The 19,701-nt window shown below is 39.7% G+C and overlaps 1 protein-coding gene across 4 annotated transcripts in view; it reads right to left on the reverse strand.

Annotated features, from left to right (window-relative positions):
• The window catches only part of GIGYF2 (GRB10 interacting GYF protein 2), a 175,081-nt gene that overhangs the window by 113,872 nt on the left and 41,508 nt on the right, over positions 1-19,701 (reverse strand). For all 4 annotated transcript variants that reach the window (XM_039469653.2, XM_003936725.4, XM_074398847.1 and 1 more), the window contains 3 exons: positions 9,899-10,028; positions 8,548-8,643; positions 1,183-1,294 (listed from right to left, as the gene is read on the reverse strand). In XM_039469653.2, the coding sequence (XP_039325587.2) occupies positions 1,183-1,294; positions 8,548-8,643; positions 9,899-10,028 (338 nt within the window). The remainder of the gene's footprint in view (positions 1-1,182; positions 1,295-8,547; positions 8,644-9,898; positions 10,029-19,701) is intronic.

Here is a 19,701-nt window from a genome sequence, read left to right on the forward strand (position 1 = left end):
GCGTCCCCAAACTACGGCCCGCCCGCGGGCCGCATGCGGCCCCCTGAGACCATTCATCCGGCCCCCCGCCAAACTTCAGGAAGGGGCACCTCTTTCACTGGTGGTGAGTGTGAGGAGCACAGTATGTGGCGGCCCTCCAACGGTCTGAGGGACAGTGAACTGACCCCTGTGTAAAAAGTTTGGGGATGCCTGATTTAGACCACTGTTATGATTTAGTCAACGTAAGAGCTAAATGCTTAAGCAAATATTTACATTACAAATATTAAGAATGTCCTCATAGACCGGGCACGGTGGCTCAAGCCTGTAATCCCAGCACTTTGGGAGGCTGAGGCGGGTGGATCATGAGGTCAAGAGATAGAGACCATCCTGGTCAAAATGGTGAAATCCCGTCTCTACTAAAAATATAAAAAAATTAGCTGGGCATGGTGGCACGTGCCTGTAATCCCAGCTACTCAGGAGGCTGAGGCAGGAGAATTGCCTGAACCCAGGAGGCGGAGGTTGCGGTGAGTCGAGATCGTGCCATTGCACTCCAGCCTGGGTAACAAGAGCGAAATTCCGTCTTAAAAAAAAAAAGAATGTCCTCATATATGAGAAAACCAACGAACCCAAAATAGGGAGCAGATATCAAAGAAACAAGTAATATCAAAATAAAAACTATTTTTCCAAGACATAAATCTGTAAAACTATAGATTAAATAAATGAATGTGGCAGAATTATCTTTCGTTCTATCCCTATAGGTCCTAGTACTGATGAGGCAGTTTTTACTAAAGCCCCTCTCTGGCTGGAGAAGCTCTTGGCACACACCCCTCATACAGCAACTGTCAAACAGGACTGCAGGTACTTCAGGGCTGCTTTCACAGTCGACACTTCAGGAAGCTTTGGTTCCCTGGGGATGTGGAACATGGAACATGGATAAGGAACAAGGATTTGCTGGAGTGAACTGGGACTGTCTAAACTCCCTCACATTCAAATCTCTACAGCTAGAATTATAATCCTCTGTTCTAAATCAGGAGTTATAGAGAAGATACCTTAAAAGAATCGTTTAGAATATAAAAGTTCAGGACATTTAGTATGCAGTTAATGTCAAAGAACAGCTTTTATTAAACCAGGCATTAATATATTTCAAAAAGTTTGTTCTCTATCCTCCTCCTCCATTATTACTTTTTTCACATGAAAGCTCACCTCGCCCTCTTGAAGAACTTCGACCTCTAGGAGCCCCCACCACTGTTCCTCCTCCTCCTCGTCCTGTCAATCGCAGGACAGCGGCACTATTTACCGACATGGAGAAGTTTCTCTGCCAAAAAAAAAAAAAAAAGGGGGGGGGGGAGAAAAAGGAAAAAAACAAAGAAAAAAATGGATGAAACAGATAAAATGACATGTTGCTTCTGCCCACATTTCCAATGCATCTATAAAATGGCATCTAACTACTACTAGCAATGGAAAACTGTAATTACACAACATACGACATGATCCAAAACCTGATTTTACCTGACAACTGCAAATTAACATTTCAAATCAACAAAATTGACAACCAATATCTTTACAACCAATATCTTATACTATGCTAGATTTGGTGAGGAAATAATAAGCAAACAAACTAAATGCTCTATGTATCCAGAAGTAGGAAGGGAAAATACGTAACAGAATAAATACAGAATATTTTACAAAGAAGATCTGGCATGAAAGGGTCCTGTAAGCCTTTAACTGGTGAAAGGTGGAAATGAAACGGAGTTACCAAAAGGTCTGATGCAAGGGTAGTATGAGAAAAGAGAATTATCTTTTTTGCCTTATTCAGCACATCAATGTGAATTAGCAACTCCAAGTAGTATTTAACAGAATGACAGGAATCAGAAGTGAATGGGAAAGGGCCAAGGATCTAAATAAGAGCAACCAAATAAATAACACCTTAATGGGAAGAGGAAGGGAAAGCTTAATAAAGTAAAATCCAATCACTCAGTTATTAACTTACATTTGCACCATAGCCAATCTAGAAGAGGCTCAAGTATAAAGAGATAGTGACTTCGTTTTTGGCATGGCTGTAGCCAAAGGCCCTCCTGGCAGAGGGAAAATCTTAGGCTTAAGAAATAAGGTAAAAAAGAATCCTGCAATTCAACTAATATTTCAATCCAAAGAAACAATATTTTAGTCCAAAGTGGTTTCCACTGACTTGATTCAAAATCAATTGAAATGATGTCTATACCACATTCTTTTGAAGAAGTCAACATCTAGTTGTTAGAAAACTTCTGTTTTCATTATTAAATTTGTTGTAATAAACAGGTCGTCTCCTAGTTGGTTTTTTTTTTTTGTTTTTTTTTTTTTTCAGAATTTTATTCAAAACAATTTGTTCAAGTAAGTTTTATAAACTTTATCAGCATAAATAAGATTTTCTGGCTGGGTACAATGGCTCATGCCTGTAATCCCAGCACTTTGGGAGGCTGAGGTGGGCAGATCACAAGGTCAGGAGTTTGATACCAGTCTGGCCGATACGGTAAACCCCCATCTCTAAAAATTAAAAATAAAAACATAAAAATAAAAGTAAGATTTTCTTTGGGTTTATAGGTATATAATCATATAATCAAGTAACTTCAAAACTAAAGACTTAAGATAAAATTATCAACTAAAAATAAGAGACACTAAACTCAAAAATTACATTTCTATTTCAAACTATAATAAAATGTACTTAATAAAAAAGAAAACTGATTGAAACATATATATTAACTTACCTGTTAGCACAGAGTAGGCAATGGGGTACTGAATAATGCCTGGGTATTATTATAATTAAATGACAGTATGAGGTCCCAAAATCCAGATTAATATATTCGAATATTGAAATAATGAAGGTCAGAGCTAACTGCATTATGTATGCTAGGATCCCATGCAGTTGAACACCTATTAACCAAACCATCACATATAAAACTCAATGCACCCATCTGTACGTGTGGGGACATACTCACGTATTTTCACACACTCTCATACATTGCTGATGAAAGTATAAACTAGCATAATCTCTCTAGAAGGCAATTTCTAAAAATTATTTAAATGCCCATCCCCTTTGACACAACAATTCTACTTCTTACCCATGTAAACTAACATAAATAGAAGATCATTAAGTATAGTAGTTTATAAAAGCAAAATATGGAGGCCATCTATGTAGCAGCCAATAAAGGCTAATTTAAAAATTATGGTCCCCTACCCATAAAATTCTGTACTGCTGATAAAAAAAAAAAAAAAAAAAATGAAACCTCTATTTCTTAGGCAGAATCATATGGTAACAAAAACTGCAATGTCCTATGGTCAACCTAACATATAGGGGCATGGAGCATACTTGTAATCAGGAACATGGAGAGGCCAACCTGCCTGGGACTGAATTCCGGCCCCTATACTCAATTTCTCTGTGACTCATTTTCCTCATCTATATAATGCAGACAGGAATATTTTTATCTGCCTCACAGGTCACTGCAAGCACTCAACATATTAAATGTTAAGTGCTTAGAACAGTGTCTGATACATAATAAAAACTAAGTAAGTATGCCATTATCTCTTAGATGCTTAGGTAAAAACTATAAAGTGCCAGGCACAGTGGCTCATGCCTGTAATCCCAGAACTTTGGGAGGTCAAGGCAGGTGGATCACTTGAGGCCAGGAGTTCAAGACCAGCCTGGCCGACATGGCAAAACCCCATCTCTACTAAAATTACAAAAAATAGCTGAGCATGGTGGCACACACCTGTAATACCGTCAGTTTGGGAGGCCCAAACAGGCAGATCACTTGAGGTCAGGAGTTTGAGGCCAGCCTGGCCAACATGGAGAAACCCTGTCTCTACTAAACATACAAAAATTAGCCGGGCGTGGTGGCAGGGTGCCTGTAGTCCCAACTACTCGAGAGGCTGAGGCAGAAGAATTACTTGAACCCGAGAAGTGGAGGTTGCAGTGAGTCAAGATCGCGCCACTGCACTTTAGCCTGGGCAACAGTGAAACTTTGTCCAAAAAAAAAAAAAACCTAAAACTAAAGTGTAGAACTGTATGCATAGCATGCTACCGCGCGCGTGTGTGTGTGTGCGCGCGCGTGTGTTTGTGTGAGTGAAATGTGTTTAGAAGTATATACAGATATTTGTAGACACCATAAACATCCCTGAAAGGGAATACAAGAAAATGGAAATAGTGGTTACTTCTGAGGAAGAGTAACAGGCTGCAGAGTTTGGGTGAGTCACAGACTTGCTTTTCATTATGTGCTCTTTGAATTTTGTTAGGTATATATACATGTACTATCTATTCAAGAATGAATAAATGAAGTAATTTCTTTGATGTCAAGTAAATAAAATACACCCATCTTGTAACAGCTACCTAAATTCCAGATGTAATGCATTTTTGTCCTCACTATATTTGATACATAGATACATGGAGGGAAAGAGAGAATAAGTATGCCAATACACTTTAAAGATACCTATTTCAGGGCTGGGTGTGGTAGCTCATGCCTGTAATCCCAGCACTTTGGGAGGCCGAGGTGGGCAGATCACCTGTGGTCAGGAGTTTGAGACCAGTGTGACCAACATGGAAAAATCCCGTCTCTACAAAAATACAAAAATTAGCCGGGTGTGGTAGTGCATGCCTGTAATCCCAGTTACTCTGGAGGCTGAGGCAGAAGGTTGAATCTGGGAGGCGGGGGCTGTGGTGAACCAAGATCATGACCATTGCACTCCAGTCTGGGAAACAAGAGCAAAACACTGTCTCAAAAAAAAAAAAAAAAAAAAAAAAAAGATACCTATTTCAGGTAACTTCAGGAAACAAGACATGCAGCAAGAAGCCTGCTTTAAGTTATTAAAGTATTTACCTCCCTAGGAATACCAAATAAAAAGTATACAAAACTACTCTAGGAAGATCTAGTCAATACTAATTTCTGAAGGGGTACTTGATCATTCAAAGGACAAACATAAAATTTTTTTATGAATTGTTTGCCAGCTTTAAGCACTGTCCTACTCCAACATATTTGGTAAATGACAGAGGCTATTAAATATGCATCAGGAAATCCCATATGGTGCATTGTAAATGCCTTCAAAAATGGACCTGATGATCTTCTGTGGCTACAGTGAAAACTTCCCAATCCTTGCATCAAGCTCCTGTGATCACAGAATACAGACCTTAAGATAAACATTTCTATCCTAAGCACAAAATCAGGGCCAGGCACAGTGGTCCATGACTATTAACACCTGAGACTGGGAGTTCGAGACCAGCCTGACCAACATGGAGAAACCCCATCTCTACTAAAAATACAAAATTAGCCGAGCGTGGTGGCGCATGCCTGTAATCCCAGCTACTCCGGAGGCTGAGGGAGAATAGCTTGAACTCAGGAGGCAGAGGTTGTGGTGAGGCAAGATCACGCCATTGCACTCCAGCCTGGGCAAGAAGAGCGAAATTCCATCTCAAAAAAAAATTAAACATACTCCTTTAGTCGTTCTGGAACTAATTTTGGTGTGCAGGTGTACTGCAAACCTAATTTTATTCTTCTCTAAACTGTTAACCAACTACTACTGATTAACTGCAATTAACCAACAGATCCCAAGCAACATGTGCAAAATAATTTTTGATTTTCTACATGATTTGTGTCCTCACTACACACTAATTTCTTTAAAATCTTACGAGAAGTTTCTGGGTAATTCAATTATTCATTCTGTTGATTGAAAGTCTATCACATTTTGGTAACTAGTAGCATCATCCTCTTCTGATACATTTAGTCTCTAAGAAATCTATGAAATCATTTCAAGAAACACAAAAAGGGGCCGGGCGCGGTGGCTCAAGCCTGTAATCCCAGCACTTTGGGAGGCCGAGGCGGGTGGATCACGAGGTCAAGAGATCGGGACCATCCTGGTCAACATGGTGAAACCCCGTCTCTACTAAAAATACAAAAAATTAGCTGGGCATGGTGGCGCGTGCCTGTAATCCCAGCTACTCAGGAGGCTGAGGCAGGAGAACTGCCTGAACCCAGGAGGCGGAGGTTGTGGTGAGCCGAGATCGCGCCATTGCACTCCAGCCTGGGCAACAAGAGTGAAACACTCCGTCTCAAAAAAAAAAAAAAAAAAAAAAAAAAGAGACACAAAAAGGAATTTTTAAATATATAAATAGCTAAAAATTAAAAGAATAATCACAAAAGAATAAAACTGGTATATGAACCTCATAAAGTTAGCTTTTGTATTTAAAATCATAATTTGGCCAGGCGTGGTGCCTCACGCCTGTAATCCCAGGACTTTGGGAGGCCAAGGGGGGAGGATCCACTTGAGCTCAGGAGCTTGATAGCAGCCTGACCAACATGGTGAAACCCTATCTCTACTAAAAATACAAAAATTAGCCAGGCGTGGTGGTATATGCCTGTAATCCCAGCAACTCCGGAGGCTGAGACACAAGAATCCCTTGAACCCAGGAGGCAGAAGTTGCAGTGAGCCGAAACTGTGGCACTTCAATACAGACTGGGTGACTGAGCAAGACTCAGTCTTGAAAAGAAAAATACACAAAATCATAAATGCAATTTTAAAATTTAGAAAACTTACTGGGTACATCTATGGTCAATGATCTTAAAATATAAGGAGCCAGACCAGGCATGGTGGCTCATGCCAATAAGCCCAGCACTTTGAGAGGTTAAGGCAGAAGAATCGCTTGAGGCCAGGAGTTCAACACCAGCTTAGAAAACACCAGCAAGATCCTGTCTCTACAAAAAAAAACAGAATTAGCCAAATGTGGTGGCATGCACCTGTAGTCCCAGCTATACAGGAGGCTGAGGCAGGAGAATCCCTTGAGCCCAGCAGTTCAAGGATGCAGTGAGCTATGATCACACCACTGTACTCCAGTCTGGGTGACAGAGTGAGATCCTATCTCAAAAAATAAAAACTAAATAAGTAAACAAAAAATAAACACACACACACACACACACACACACACACACACACACACACACAGAGCTCATATAAATAGCATAATCAACAAGAAAAAGATTAATATCCCAAAAGAAAAATTGGCAAAGGCAAGGAAAAAATTAACAGAAATAGAAATGAAGAATAAACATCTGAAAAACAACTGTTTACTGCTACAGGAAAGGAAATGCATACTAAAACGATGGAAAAAGCTGTTTCCAAATCTGCAGAGAAGTCTTTCAATAAAAATACTTGATATTGGAAGTACAGAACCACACAACTTGTATTAACAGGAGGAAAATACATTTCCATATTTACTTGGAAAAACACATAAGAAATTACTAACATTTGCTTCCTTTGGTAAACGGGATGCTGGCACGTAAAGGGTTAAAATATTAGTTGAATTGCCAGATTCTTTTTTATCCTAATTTCTAAGCCTCAGTTTTTGCTCAACTGCCCAGAGGACCTTTGACTACAGCCATTTCCAAGGTGCATTTTAATCTGTGTATCACACTTCTGCATTTTTGTACCAATATGCCAACACTTTCTTTTTTTAAACCAAGTCCCACTCTGTTGCCCAGGCTAGAGTGGAGTAATGCAATCTTGGCTCACTGCAACCTCTGTCTCCCCAGCTTAAGCGATTCTCCTGCCTCAGCCTCCTGAGTAGCTGAGATTACAGCCGTGTGTCACCACACTCAGCTAATTTTTGTATTTTTAGTAGAGTTGGGGTTTCATCATGCTGGCCAGGCTGGTCTTAACTCCTGACTTCAGGTAATCCACCTGTCTCGGCCTCCCAAAGTAGTAGGATTACAGGTGTGAGCTATGGCATTTGACCCCAATATTTTTATAGTTCAAAACATCTCACAGTTTAAAACCTCTTGAAAAATTCTCTTTCAAATACCCGGAATTTTAATATTTCATAGATTATTTGGAAAAGAAATTTTTTCTACTTCTTGCTTTACCTTTTCCTAAGAGTCAAACAGGTATATTTTTGGCTCCCTGGACTCTCTTCTTCCTATATGGATGCCCATAAGGTAACATTCAAGACTTCCAACAAGGCTTATTTTCCCCTTTTACTACAGTCATCGTAAGTTCTCTGAAATCAGAAACTCTTTCATCTTTGCACGGGACAAAGTAAACTGTAAAGAGGAACAACACTAAATTTGCTACTTTCTAGCCCAGAAGTTTTACTTTCTCACATCAAACACACACAAACACACACACGCACAGAGAAATTGGTGACAGAAGAATTCTGAGTGCATTTTGAGCTGAAGATACACATTTTCCCTTTAGCGGTAAAATGCACTAGTAAGAATTCACTTCTGAATTACTTCTGAAAATCTGTTTATCTGCAAAGATGATCTTCTCCCCTCCTGGAAAAAAACTCTTCCCCTCTACTTGAGTAAGTTTTAAAGGATGGTTCCCAATGTCCTTAAGGATCTACAAATGTTTCTATGAAATTCTCAACAGTTGCAAATACTACAGCAAAATCCAGTCAACTATTAAGCATCAACGTACCATGAAACAGAAGAAAGTAGAGCTATGAGGATGCAGGATAATCCTTAGGGAATAAATAGTGACTTCCTATTTTCATGTCTTAGGAGGAAAAGAACAAGGGTTTGCTGGGGCTCAGAGCTAATTACAAACCTGTTCTTCTTCTGTAAAGGGTACAAGGGCCAATGGTGGAAGGGGTTCCTCCTGGAGGATAGGCAGAAATTCTTTATCCAGAAGGTCTGAAGGTATCTGTACGACCAAACACATGATTATGAGATTAATGCTATTCCTGCAATAAGAAAAAATACAAGAAGATAAATCCAAGGGAAAATACTCTTCTGTTTATTGTTGATTATTATAAATACAGATTAATGTTTATTCAGCCATAACTGACTTCTACAGCCCTTATGTACTTTGACAGTCAACATTAAAAATCCCAGTCAACACTCCCCAGCCTCACATAATGGCCACTTTTGGATTTAGCACAACCTCTGCTATTCCAGAGCACAAAGTAGAAGAATAAAAGTCTCTACATTTAATGCAAAGCAGAAGATGATAAAGAGAGTTTTATAAGCAACTGTATCTGTCCTTAGCAACCATCATTAAAATTTGAAATTCTTGATCAATGAAAAACAAAGTACACTAAAGGCCAGGCACTGTGGCTCATGCCTGTAATCCAGCACTTTTGGAGGCTGAGGCAGGCAGATCACTTGAGGCCAGAAGTTGAAGACCAGCCTAGCCAACACGGTGAAACCCCATCTCTACTAAAAATACAAAAAAAAAAAAAAATAGCCAGGCATGGTGGTGCATGTCTGTACTCCCAGCTACTCAGGATGCTGAGGCACAAGAATCACCTGAACCTGGGTGGTGGAGGTTGCAGTGAGACAAGATCATGCCACTGCACTCAAGCCTGGCTGACTGAGCGAGATTCTACCACAAAAAAAAAAAAAGTATATTGGGAAAACATATATATATATATATATATATATATATTCTTTCTCACTAGTCACTCAGTGAGTAAGATAAAAGTCATAACAAAAGTCTACACTGTTTCAATGTTGATGATTTCTAAGTGACACAAATGTAGTATTACATTTTAAGGTTTTCTCTCCACTAAAAATTTTATATTCAACTCAAATAGTTGAAGGTGCTCCTCATCTTGCTCCTTACTTTTAACTGGAAAGTAGGATAAGAGGTACAATAAAGAGAAAGGAGAAATTCTTCATTTCTTAGCCACTAAACTAGGATACAAATAGCCATGAAAGGGAGGTTAAGAGGAAGTTAGCTAGAGAAGGCATTAAGTGCTATTTCCTGTTTCCATGAAGCTGCCTAAAAAATAGTGTGTGATACACTCAGAAGATCCTACTATAGGCTTCAAAGCAGGAAAACAGTAAGGTGGAGAAAAAAGGCATGGGTCAATACATCAGCTTTCCTGTATTGATACGACATGGTATATATCCCAAAGTCTCATTCATAATTTTGAACTCTTTTCCTACTTTCTTACCTTGTTGTCTTTAAGAAAAAGTGCTAACATTTCTTCTCTGCCATAACGATAATCTGCTAATTTATACTTCGGCAATGCTGGAGAAAGAGGAGGGGATGTAATACTCCCACCACTGGACAGAGCTCGGAGCCTAGAACAGGAAAGATAGAGAATATGTCAAATGTTCTGGTGCTACAGACTTTTTAAACTATACACTGTCAAAAACCATCATTTTACTTCTTTAGAAGAGCAAAAAGAAGTCCTATTATCTCAAAGTATCAGACTTTTGCTTTAATACAATCTTTTGTCATGGCACACACTAAGAGGGCAATTTATTGAGATAACTAGACAACCATGTGGCACTTCCCTAACTTAAAAGGCATCATGGCTATGTCCCCAGGAAGCTTAGAGAATAAAAAAGGGACACATTTTTCCAAATTATAAAAGGCACATGTGATTAAAACAAAAATGAGAAACTACCTTACATTCATTAGATTGATAGAACTTAGTAAGTCTGACAATACCAGGTGTTAATAAGGATATAAAACAAGGCAAACTTTCAAGCAGTGTTTGTGGTATTATGAACTGAAACAATCACTTCAAAGAATGATCTGATAATACCAATTACTTATCTATTTAGCAATTTGGTAATGGCTAAAATATTTAATAAACTATGCTATAAAAAAGAAAAATAAAAACACAGCCTACAGTACTAATTTTTATATAAAATGCATAAACCTGCATAACAGGTTTATACTGTTTCAAGACATACAAACTGCAGCAAAAGCATAGAAACAAACATGAAATTCACAAACACAACATTCAGGATAAAGTTATATCTGCAAAAGAAAGATTATAAAGGCAGTTTTAACTGTATCTGCAATGTTTTATTTTTGCAGCTTGCTAATGAATATATAGGTGTTTATCACAATTTATATTTCTATGCCTGAAATATTTGACAATGTTTTTAATAAAAGCAAATAATGATCAATGTAGACAATTTGAAAACGCAGTAAAGTATGAAGAGAAAGTAAAAACTACATTTACTGCTAAGACAAAAAATATACTCCACGCTGATAACAAAAGTTGCCTCTAAAGAACAGAATTTGGGAAAAAGGAACCATTTTAATTTTAAAATAATATATTTTTATGGGGAAAAAGACAGGGAAGAAAATGTCAGCGAAAAATGGCAAGTAAGATCCTATGGTAGCACTGTGTCGGACAGCAAGTGGAAAAACAAACATCGGGAGTAGCTGATATCAAGGGTGAAAGGGACCAAGCTACTTTAATTCTAGTTTAGCCTAAGAAAAAATTCAATAAAAGCATTGAAACATGTGCCCAAAATTGCTAGGCTTTATTCACAAAGCAAAAAAGGGAATAATCTGCTAAATTATGACACATTAAATATTAATATGAAGGCCAAGTAAAGCACAGTAAATATGGTACACATTAAAAATGGCAGAAAAAAATAGCATATGCATCATAAAACAGTAAAATGTGTTTACAAGAAGAAAGTGATACTTCAAAAAAATATGTATTAGTAAAGTGAGACTGCTGGGGTGGGATTTTCTTAAATTATGGACAATTTTTGTATTTTCATAAATACACCAAAAAGCAGATGACAAACTCCTGTGTACCAATCACTGAGCCCCCAACGATCCATGGCCAATCCTCCTCTTTCCACCACCTCATCCAAGTTTCCTTTGGTATTATTTTGAAGAAAAGTTTTTGGCTTAACATTCCATCTACTAATATTTAAAAATGTTATTTCTCAAAGAACTTTATTCTCCCCCAGTGTCAGTGATCACTGTCACCCAGAATGGAGTGAGGGTACAATCATGACTCACTGTAACCTCAACCTCCTGGGCTCAAGGGATTCTCACTCTTTAGCCTCCTGAGCAGCTAGGACTACAGGTACATACCACTATGCCCAGCTAATTTTTGTATTTTGTGTGTTGTCCAAGCTGGTCTCAAACTCTGGGCCTCAAGCAATCCTCCCACCTTAACCTCCCAAAGGACTAAGATTACAGGCATGAGCCACCATGCCTGACCCAAAACCTGGGTTTTGCTGATTTTATCCACGATATAATTAAACGTTTTTCTGCTTTTCATGTAAATTGGTGATTGGGTACAGAGATTTTGAGATTTTCACCAATTTGGGTTCTATTTTTTTGGCAATACTTCATATGCAGTGGTGTATTATTCCATCAAGAGGCACGCATTGTGGTGCTGTATTTGTGATACTTGCAGTAACTGATGATCAGTGCTTGAATCCCTAAGTTCACTAAGGTTTTAAGTAATTATACTATCTCATTCCTTCCTTATGTATTATTTGGAGTATTTCTGCAAAGAGAAATTTCCCTCTTATACTACTTGATATAGTTACCGAATGATATTAATACAGGAAAGGAGGAGAAAAGCCTTAATTCTTGTCTGTTTTCAAAATGATGACTAGATTCACATGCACCTTCCAACAGTAATACATTATTTTATTAATATATTTCAATTCACAGCAATTATTAATAGTGTTCAAATTGTCTCATCTTTGAAGGTTAGCTCCTGGGTCCTTTCAACATGATCTTAGCAGTCTTTTAACAGCTTCTTTTCTATCTGGTATGTCAGGATGTTCCAGGATCATCTTGAATTTGTCTTGCCACAGACCTGAAATCAATCATTTCCAGGGAGCCCTGGTTCGCTTTCATTTATAGAAATACCATAACCTGGGTTCTGGGAGTGCTCATTGCTACTCTTTGTTTCCTTTCCAAATATTCTTGAGCTTGGAGGTCATTTAGTTCAACTCCCATAAAACAAGTTAAACCACCGGGTTAGAAAACAACACAAAGGAGTGGTCCAATCATTCCTTCCAAGAAGAAAGGAACTACTCCAGTACCTTCCAAGAATCTGCTTTCTATTAGATTTCTATAAAGTTGCCCTCTCTATTGAAGAAGTAGAATATCCACTAAATAATGAAGCTGAAAATTTTACATATGAATTAGCTCATTTAATAAAATTTAAGCTTCACAGCAACCCCAGCATAACAGATAATAATAAAGCTGAAGTGTTAAAAAACTTGCGCACAGTCACAGACAGCAGAACAAAGATTCAAACCTAGGTTTTTATGACTAAAAAGATCACAACTGGCCAGTTGCAGTAGCTCACACCTATAATCCCAACACTTTGGGAAGCTAAGTAGGGTGGATCACTTCAGTCCAAGAGTTCAAGACCAGCCTCGGCAACATGATGAAACCCCGTATCAACAAAAAAATACAAAAATTAGCCAGGTATGGTGGCTCATGCCTGTTCCCAGCTACTCATGAGGCTGAGGTGGGAGGATTGCTTGGCCTGGGAGTTCAAGGCTGCAGTAAACAGCCACTGCACTCCAGCCTAGGTGACAAAGCAAGACCCTGTCTCAAGAAAAAAAAATACCCAATCTTTCCAACAATTAGATCTCAAAATTCTATTTAAAATAGCCACAGTAGGCCGGGTGCGGTGGCTCACACCTGTAATCCCAGCACTTTGAGAGGCCAAGGCAGGTGGATCACGAGGTCAAGAGATCGAGACCATTCTGGTCAACATGGTGAAACCCCGTCTCTACTAAAAACACAAAAAACTTAGCTGGGCACAGTGGCATGGGCCTGTAGTCCCAGCTACTTGGGAGGCTGAGGCAGGAGAATTGCTTGAACCCTAAGTTGAGAATTGCTTGGAGGCGGCAGAGGTTGTGGTGAGCCTAGATCGCGCCACTGCACTCCAGCCTGGATAAGAGCAAAACTCCATCTCAAAAATAATAATAATAATAATAATAATAATAATAATAATAAAATAGCCACAGTTTAAAATATACATATATTTTATTACTTGTTTTTAAAATATCTTCCTTAACACCAAACCAATACATTTTCCAATAGTTTCTACCAGTGGAGTATATATACATCTAAGCCCTCTTTCAAATGAAAATTATCCTAATATTGACAAATAATCACCATGCCTCCACAAAGACTCCTTCCCAGGGCCTAACATTCCTAATTTCTTTCAATTGCTGCTCACGGTAAGATTTCACATCTATTCGCCACCCTGTCCCTTCCCAATGGATCTCCAGTGATTTTCCAATGTCTAAGACTAAACAGTTTTTAGAGTCACCAGACCTATTAAGAGTAACATGGGCCAGTGCAGTGGCTCATTCCTGTAAACCCAGCACTTTTGCAGGCCAAGGCTGGTGGATCACTTGTGGTCAGGAGTTTGAGACCAGCTTGGCCAACATGGTGAAACTCCATCTCTACTAAAAATACAAAATTAGCCAGGTGTGGTAGCACACACCTGCAGTCCCAGCTACTTGGAGGGCTGAGGCACAAGAATCGCTTGAACCCAGGAGGCGGAGGCTGCAGTGAGACGAAATTGCACCACTGCACTCCAGCCTGTACGACGGAGCAACTCTCCATCTCAAAAAAAAAAAAAAAAAAAAAAAGTAACACAAAGACCAGGCGTGCTGGTTCACACCTGTAATCCCAGCACTCGCATCATGTAATCCCAGCACTCGCATCACTGCACTCTAGCCCGGTTGAGAGTGAGACTCAATCTCCAAAAAATTAAAAAATATAAAAATAACACAATAATACAAGCAAAGATTCCTTCAGGTGCTATGAAAAGAAACTGAGGCAAACTGGCAGTAACTCAAACTAAAAGATGGTTGCCTGAATTACGATAATGGCTGTACTGAGTCAATAATCAACACATTCTTTTTTTTTTTTGAGGAGGAGTTTTGCTCTTGTTACCCAGGCTGGAGTGCAATGGCGCGATCTCGGCTCACCACAACCTCTGCCTCCTGGGTTCAGGCAATTCTCCTGCCTCGGCCTCCTGAGTAGCTGGGATTACAGGCACGTGCCACCATGCCCAGCTAATTTTTTGTATTTTTAGTAGAGACGGGGGTTTCACCATGTTGACCAGGATGGTCTCAATCCCTTGACCTCGCGATCTCTTGACCTCGCGATCCACCCGCCTCGGCCTCCCAAAGTGCTGGAATTACAGGCGTGAGTCACCACGCCCGGCCAACACATACTATTCCAAGTCCCTGTTCACCTACAGATACTTGGAAAAGTTAAAACATAATTGGGTACTATCCTTCACTAAAAACCCCAGAACTCATGAACACAAAGAAGAGAATGACAGACACGGGGTCTACTTGAGGGTGGGAGGCAAGAGGAGAAAGAGGAGCAGAAAAAAACTACTGGGTACTAGGCATAATACTAGGGTGATGAAATAATCTGTACAACAAACCCTATGATACAAGTTTACCTACAGAACCTTCACATGTACCCCCGAACCTAAAAGTTAAAAAAATTCACCAATAATCTTTATCTCCTCCATACAACCCTCTCTTCTAGAAAGTTAATGCCTATGTGCATTCCTCTTTCTCTAAACCTATCTCTGGATTTGTTTAAAATCGTTTTTTTTTTTTTGAGATGAAGCCTCGCTCTGTTGCCCAGGCTGGAGTGCAATGGCATGATCTCGGTTCACTGCAACCTCCACCTCCCAGGTTCAAACAACTGGCTGTTTAAAACTTTTATGCAGCATCCCTCTTCTAGCTATGCACTGTTCATCTTTCCTCTTCATCTAGAAACATCTCTACTTCTTCACTTCTCAGTCACTTCCAAACCCAGTGTAGTGGACCTGGCTTCTTCTACCACTCCACTGGCTCCTGTGCCATTTGCTCATTAACAACCTCAACACTGCCAAATCCAAGGGAAAATTTTCTGTAAATTATCACCTTCATCTTCCTGGCCTATACTGAGATCTGTTTAATAAAGGAGGCCCAACTCTAAATGGGTATTAAGCACTGCAGCAGGCCCCCCAAAACCCCATGATACTCCCAAAATCTTTGCTTGTTAAGTGTTGTCCAAAATCCAAACTTCACCTTATGAAAGCAATTTGGATAGTCAATAAACAATGTACGAAGAGGTGGGAGTCAAAAAAGCACTTCTGTGTAAGCTTGCTATTCTCAAGTCCAGCTGTGACCTCTCCTACAGTCAGGTTCTCATACACAACTATGTAAAGCCCATGTTTTCATACATCAACCATGTAAAGCCCAAAAGTTCAATATGCCCAAAACCCTAACCCTACTCATCAGTTTATTCTTCCCAACCCCTTCACTGCCCATACTCTCAAATACAGTTAAGGATATCCCAATCTAATCAGCCACTGGATTAAAAATCTGGGATTCATCCTTTACTGCTCACCTTCAACCATCTCTCATACCCAATTACCATGTCCTACTAGTTTTAAATTGTGAATCTCTCAAGTCTTCCCCTGATCCAACTAACCTAAATCTTGTTCACACACTTCAGTTTCCCATCTGGATTGCTGCAACAGCATCCTAAATGGTCTTACTAGTCTTATTCCCCTATGTTACTATGTATTCTTTCTTTTTCTCTCTTTGAGACAGAGTCTCACTCTGTTACACAGGCTGGACTGGAGTGCAATGACACAATCTCGGCTCACTACAATCTCCACCTCCCGGGTTCAAGCCATTCTCCTGTCTCAACTTTCTAAATAGCTGGGGTTACAGGCACAAACCACCACGGCCAGCTAATTTTTGTTGTTTTTGGTAGAGATGGAGTTTCACCATATTGGTCAGGCTGGTCTTGAACTTCTGACCTCAGGTGATCCACCCATGTCAACCTCCCAGTGCTGGGATTACAGGGGTGAGCCACTGCACCCAGCCCCAATTCTTTTTTCACTGGCACACAATGACCAGTAAAATCCAAGCCTTGTTAACATAGAAGGGCTGCCTCCAAGCTCATGTATCTCTCCCACACTTCACATTATAATAAAGGTAAACATTATGCATCATGAAGTTCCTCTCTTAAATCAGTTCCTTGCCTTCTTATCTTCACACATGTCCTTTCTGCTATCAGGAACAGTCTTCCCAATCTTTTCCACCAACAGGGTAGAGAGAGGTGCTGGGGAGAAGGGAGGTTAAGTCGGAAGGAGAAAGGAAGAATGAGGATAGAAAGTTGGAAAGAGAGTTGGGAGGAAAGGGTGGAAAGAAGAGAATTCGAGATCTTCAAGGCCTTGTTAAACACAAGTTCCTGTCCAGCCTTCATGAAACTAAGAGGCTAGTGGAAGAAAATAATAAAGTCACATAAGGAGACATACACATATTGAAGGATTTTAGAGAAGTCTTTACTAATTTACTTTTCATGATTACTCTGGCTGCTGTGAGGAAAACAATTAGATGACAAATAAAAATGGAAGCCAGGAAACATCGATAGGCCACTGCTACAAAAGTTTGTCAGGGATGGTGGTGACTTTCACTAAGGTGACAGCAGTAGAGATTCCAGAGATAAAGTAGAAATAGAATTGACGTGATTTTGTGACAGACTGGATAGAGGGACAGAGAAGTAAAAGGAATTATCAACGGTAATTCTGAGACTTCTATCTTGCGCAAACAGGCACATATGGTATTAAAATGAAATAAAGACAGACAAGACTGGTGAAATCAGTTTTGAAAAAGTATGGAGTATGAGATGCTTATAAGACATCTAAGGGGAAAAATCAAATAGGCAACTGAATATCCTGTGCTTGCATTATAATTCCTTTACAGCATTATGACAGTCAAATTATTTCCTGTCAGCTTCCCCATTAAATTCAAAAGCAGGTATCATGTATTTCTATCCTTATTGCCTTAGCACCTAACCCAAGACATAAAACCGCAAACATTTGATAAAATGTTTTCTGAAGAAACATTCTCTTCTAAAATACTCCCTTCAGTAACATCTAATTTACTACTCCTTCAGTACACAGGGAAGCGTTTTACCTTTTTTGAAAACTGGGAATATTAATACATCTCAACCTCCAGAACTTCTCTTGTTTTTTGCGTAATTCCACAATTATTGACAGTAAGGTAGCAAAATCTCAGGTTTGCATTCTCTTATCCACCCATAAGACCCTAATTCCTTAATCAACATTCATTTATTAATTAGTTAACTAAACATTAACGCCAATGTCCCATACACTCAGCTAAACAATGGGCTTACCAAAAGAGAGAAATATAGTGCGTTTCTCAATGGAATTAGCTCTTCTTGAGCAAAGTGTAAATACATATACAGATATACCACAAAGCCAGAACTATTTTAACAAATGTGTAAGTAAAATGCTTTGGGAAAGAAAACAAGTACTTCCCTCAACTTTGCAAGGAAAGACCTGGGAAAACTTCCTTAAGACCTTGGAGATGAGATAGAGGAAATCCCAAAGGAGCTTTCTTGGCTCTTTTCCCAGAAAGCCAGGCAACTGTCTATAATCATTCCCCCTACAATAAAGTCCTTATATAAACTTATCTAAGTAGTCTTTTTTTTTTTTTTTAATTTTTAAAAATGGGTTCTCACTATGTTTCCCAGGTTGGTCTCAAACTCCTAGGCCCAAGCAATCCTCCAGCCTCAGCCTCCTCAATAGCTGGGACTACAGGTACACGCCACCACACTTGAATAGATTTTTATCCTCAAAAGTGTTTTAAATCACCAAATACTTGTTTGTTTAAGATGAAGTCTCACTGTGGTCCATGCTGGAGTGCAGTGACACGACCTCAATTCATTGCAACCTCTGCCTCCCGGGTTCAAGCAATTCTCCTGCCTCAGCCTTCCAAGTAGCTGGGATTACAGGCGCACACCACCTTACCTAATTTTTTAAACTTTTTTTTAGTAGAGATGGCGTTTTACCATGTTGGCCAGGCTGATCTCAAACTCTTGACCTCAAGTGATCCACCCGCCTCTTCCTCCCAAAGTGCTGGGATTACAGGCATGTGCCATCACACTCGGCCAAAATATTTGTTTTTTAAATGTCTTGAAGATACACTTGCAAATAGGATAGAAACCAATAAAAGCTACTTCGGGTGGTAGGATTAGGGTAACTCAGATCTTTCCCTTTGGTGGTCTTTTTGTTTTCTTTTCCTTTTTTGGAGACAGGCTCTATCACCCAGGCTGGAGTGCATTGGCACAATCACGGCAGCCTCACCCTCCCAGGCTCAAGCAATCCTTTCACTTCAGCCTCCCAAGTAGCTGACACCAAACATGAGCACCACTATGCCCAACTAATTGTTTTTGTTTTTTGTAGAGAACGGGGTCTCACTGTGTTGCCTAGGCTTGTCTCGAACTCCTGGGCTCAAGTGATCCTCATACCACTGCCTCCCAAAGTGCTGGGAACCTGGGGTCAGCCACCATGCCTAATCCTTTTCATTCTTTCTTTCTTTTTCTGAGGAGTTTCGCTCTTGTTGCCCAGTCTTGTTGCCCAGGCTGGAGCGCAATGGTGCAATTCTGGCTCACTGCAACCTCTGCCTCCCAGGTTCAAATGATTCTCCTGTCTCAGCCTTCTAAGTAGCAAGGATTACAGGCATGTGCCACTACACTCGCCAACTTTGTATTTTTAGTAGAGACGGGGGTTTCACCACGTTGGCGAGGCTGGTCTCAAACCCCTGACCTCAGGTGATTCACCTGCCTCAGGCTCCTAAAGTGCTGGGATTACAAGTGTGAGCCACCGCACCTGGCCCACGCCGAACCCTTTTCTTTTTCCTTTTGTACCGTTTCCTCCAGATTTTCTGGAATGAATGGGTTTATTTTGTTACTGAGACTAACAACAGAAACTCTAAAAGACCTAAATCTAAGGAATTTAGCACCAAAAAAAAACTATTATCAAGACAGTGCTTCGTGTTTTGTCAAGCATAAACACACAGGAGATGAGAATTAAATTCACACAATCCTTCAGGTGGCCAAACTGTCCACGTATCATCCAAAGCCTTAAAAGTAAAACTTTTGATTTAATAACTTCACTTTGAAGAA

The sequence above is a fragment of the Saimiri boliviensis genome, chromosome 5 (genome assembly GCF_048565385.1).
Source record: "Saimiri boliviensis isolate mSaiBol1 chromosome 5, mSaiBol1.pri, whole genome shotgun sequence".
NCBI classification, from domain to species: Eukaryota; Metazoa; Chordata; class Mammalia; order Primates; family Cebidae; genus Saimiri; species Saimiri boliviensis.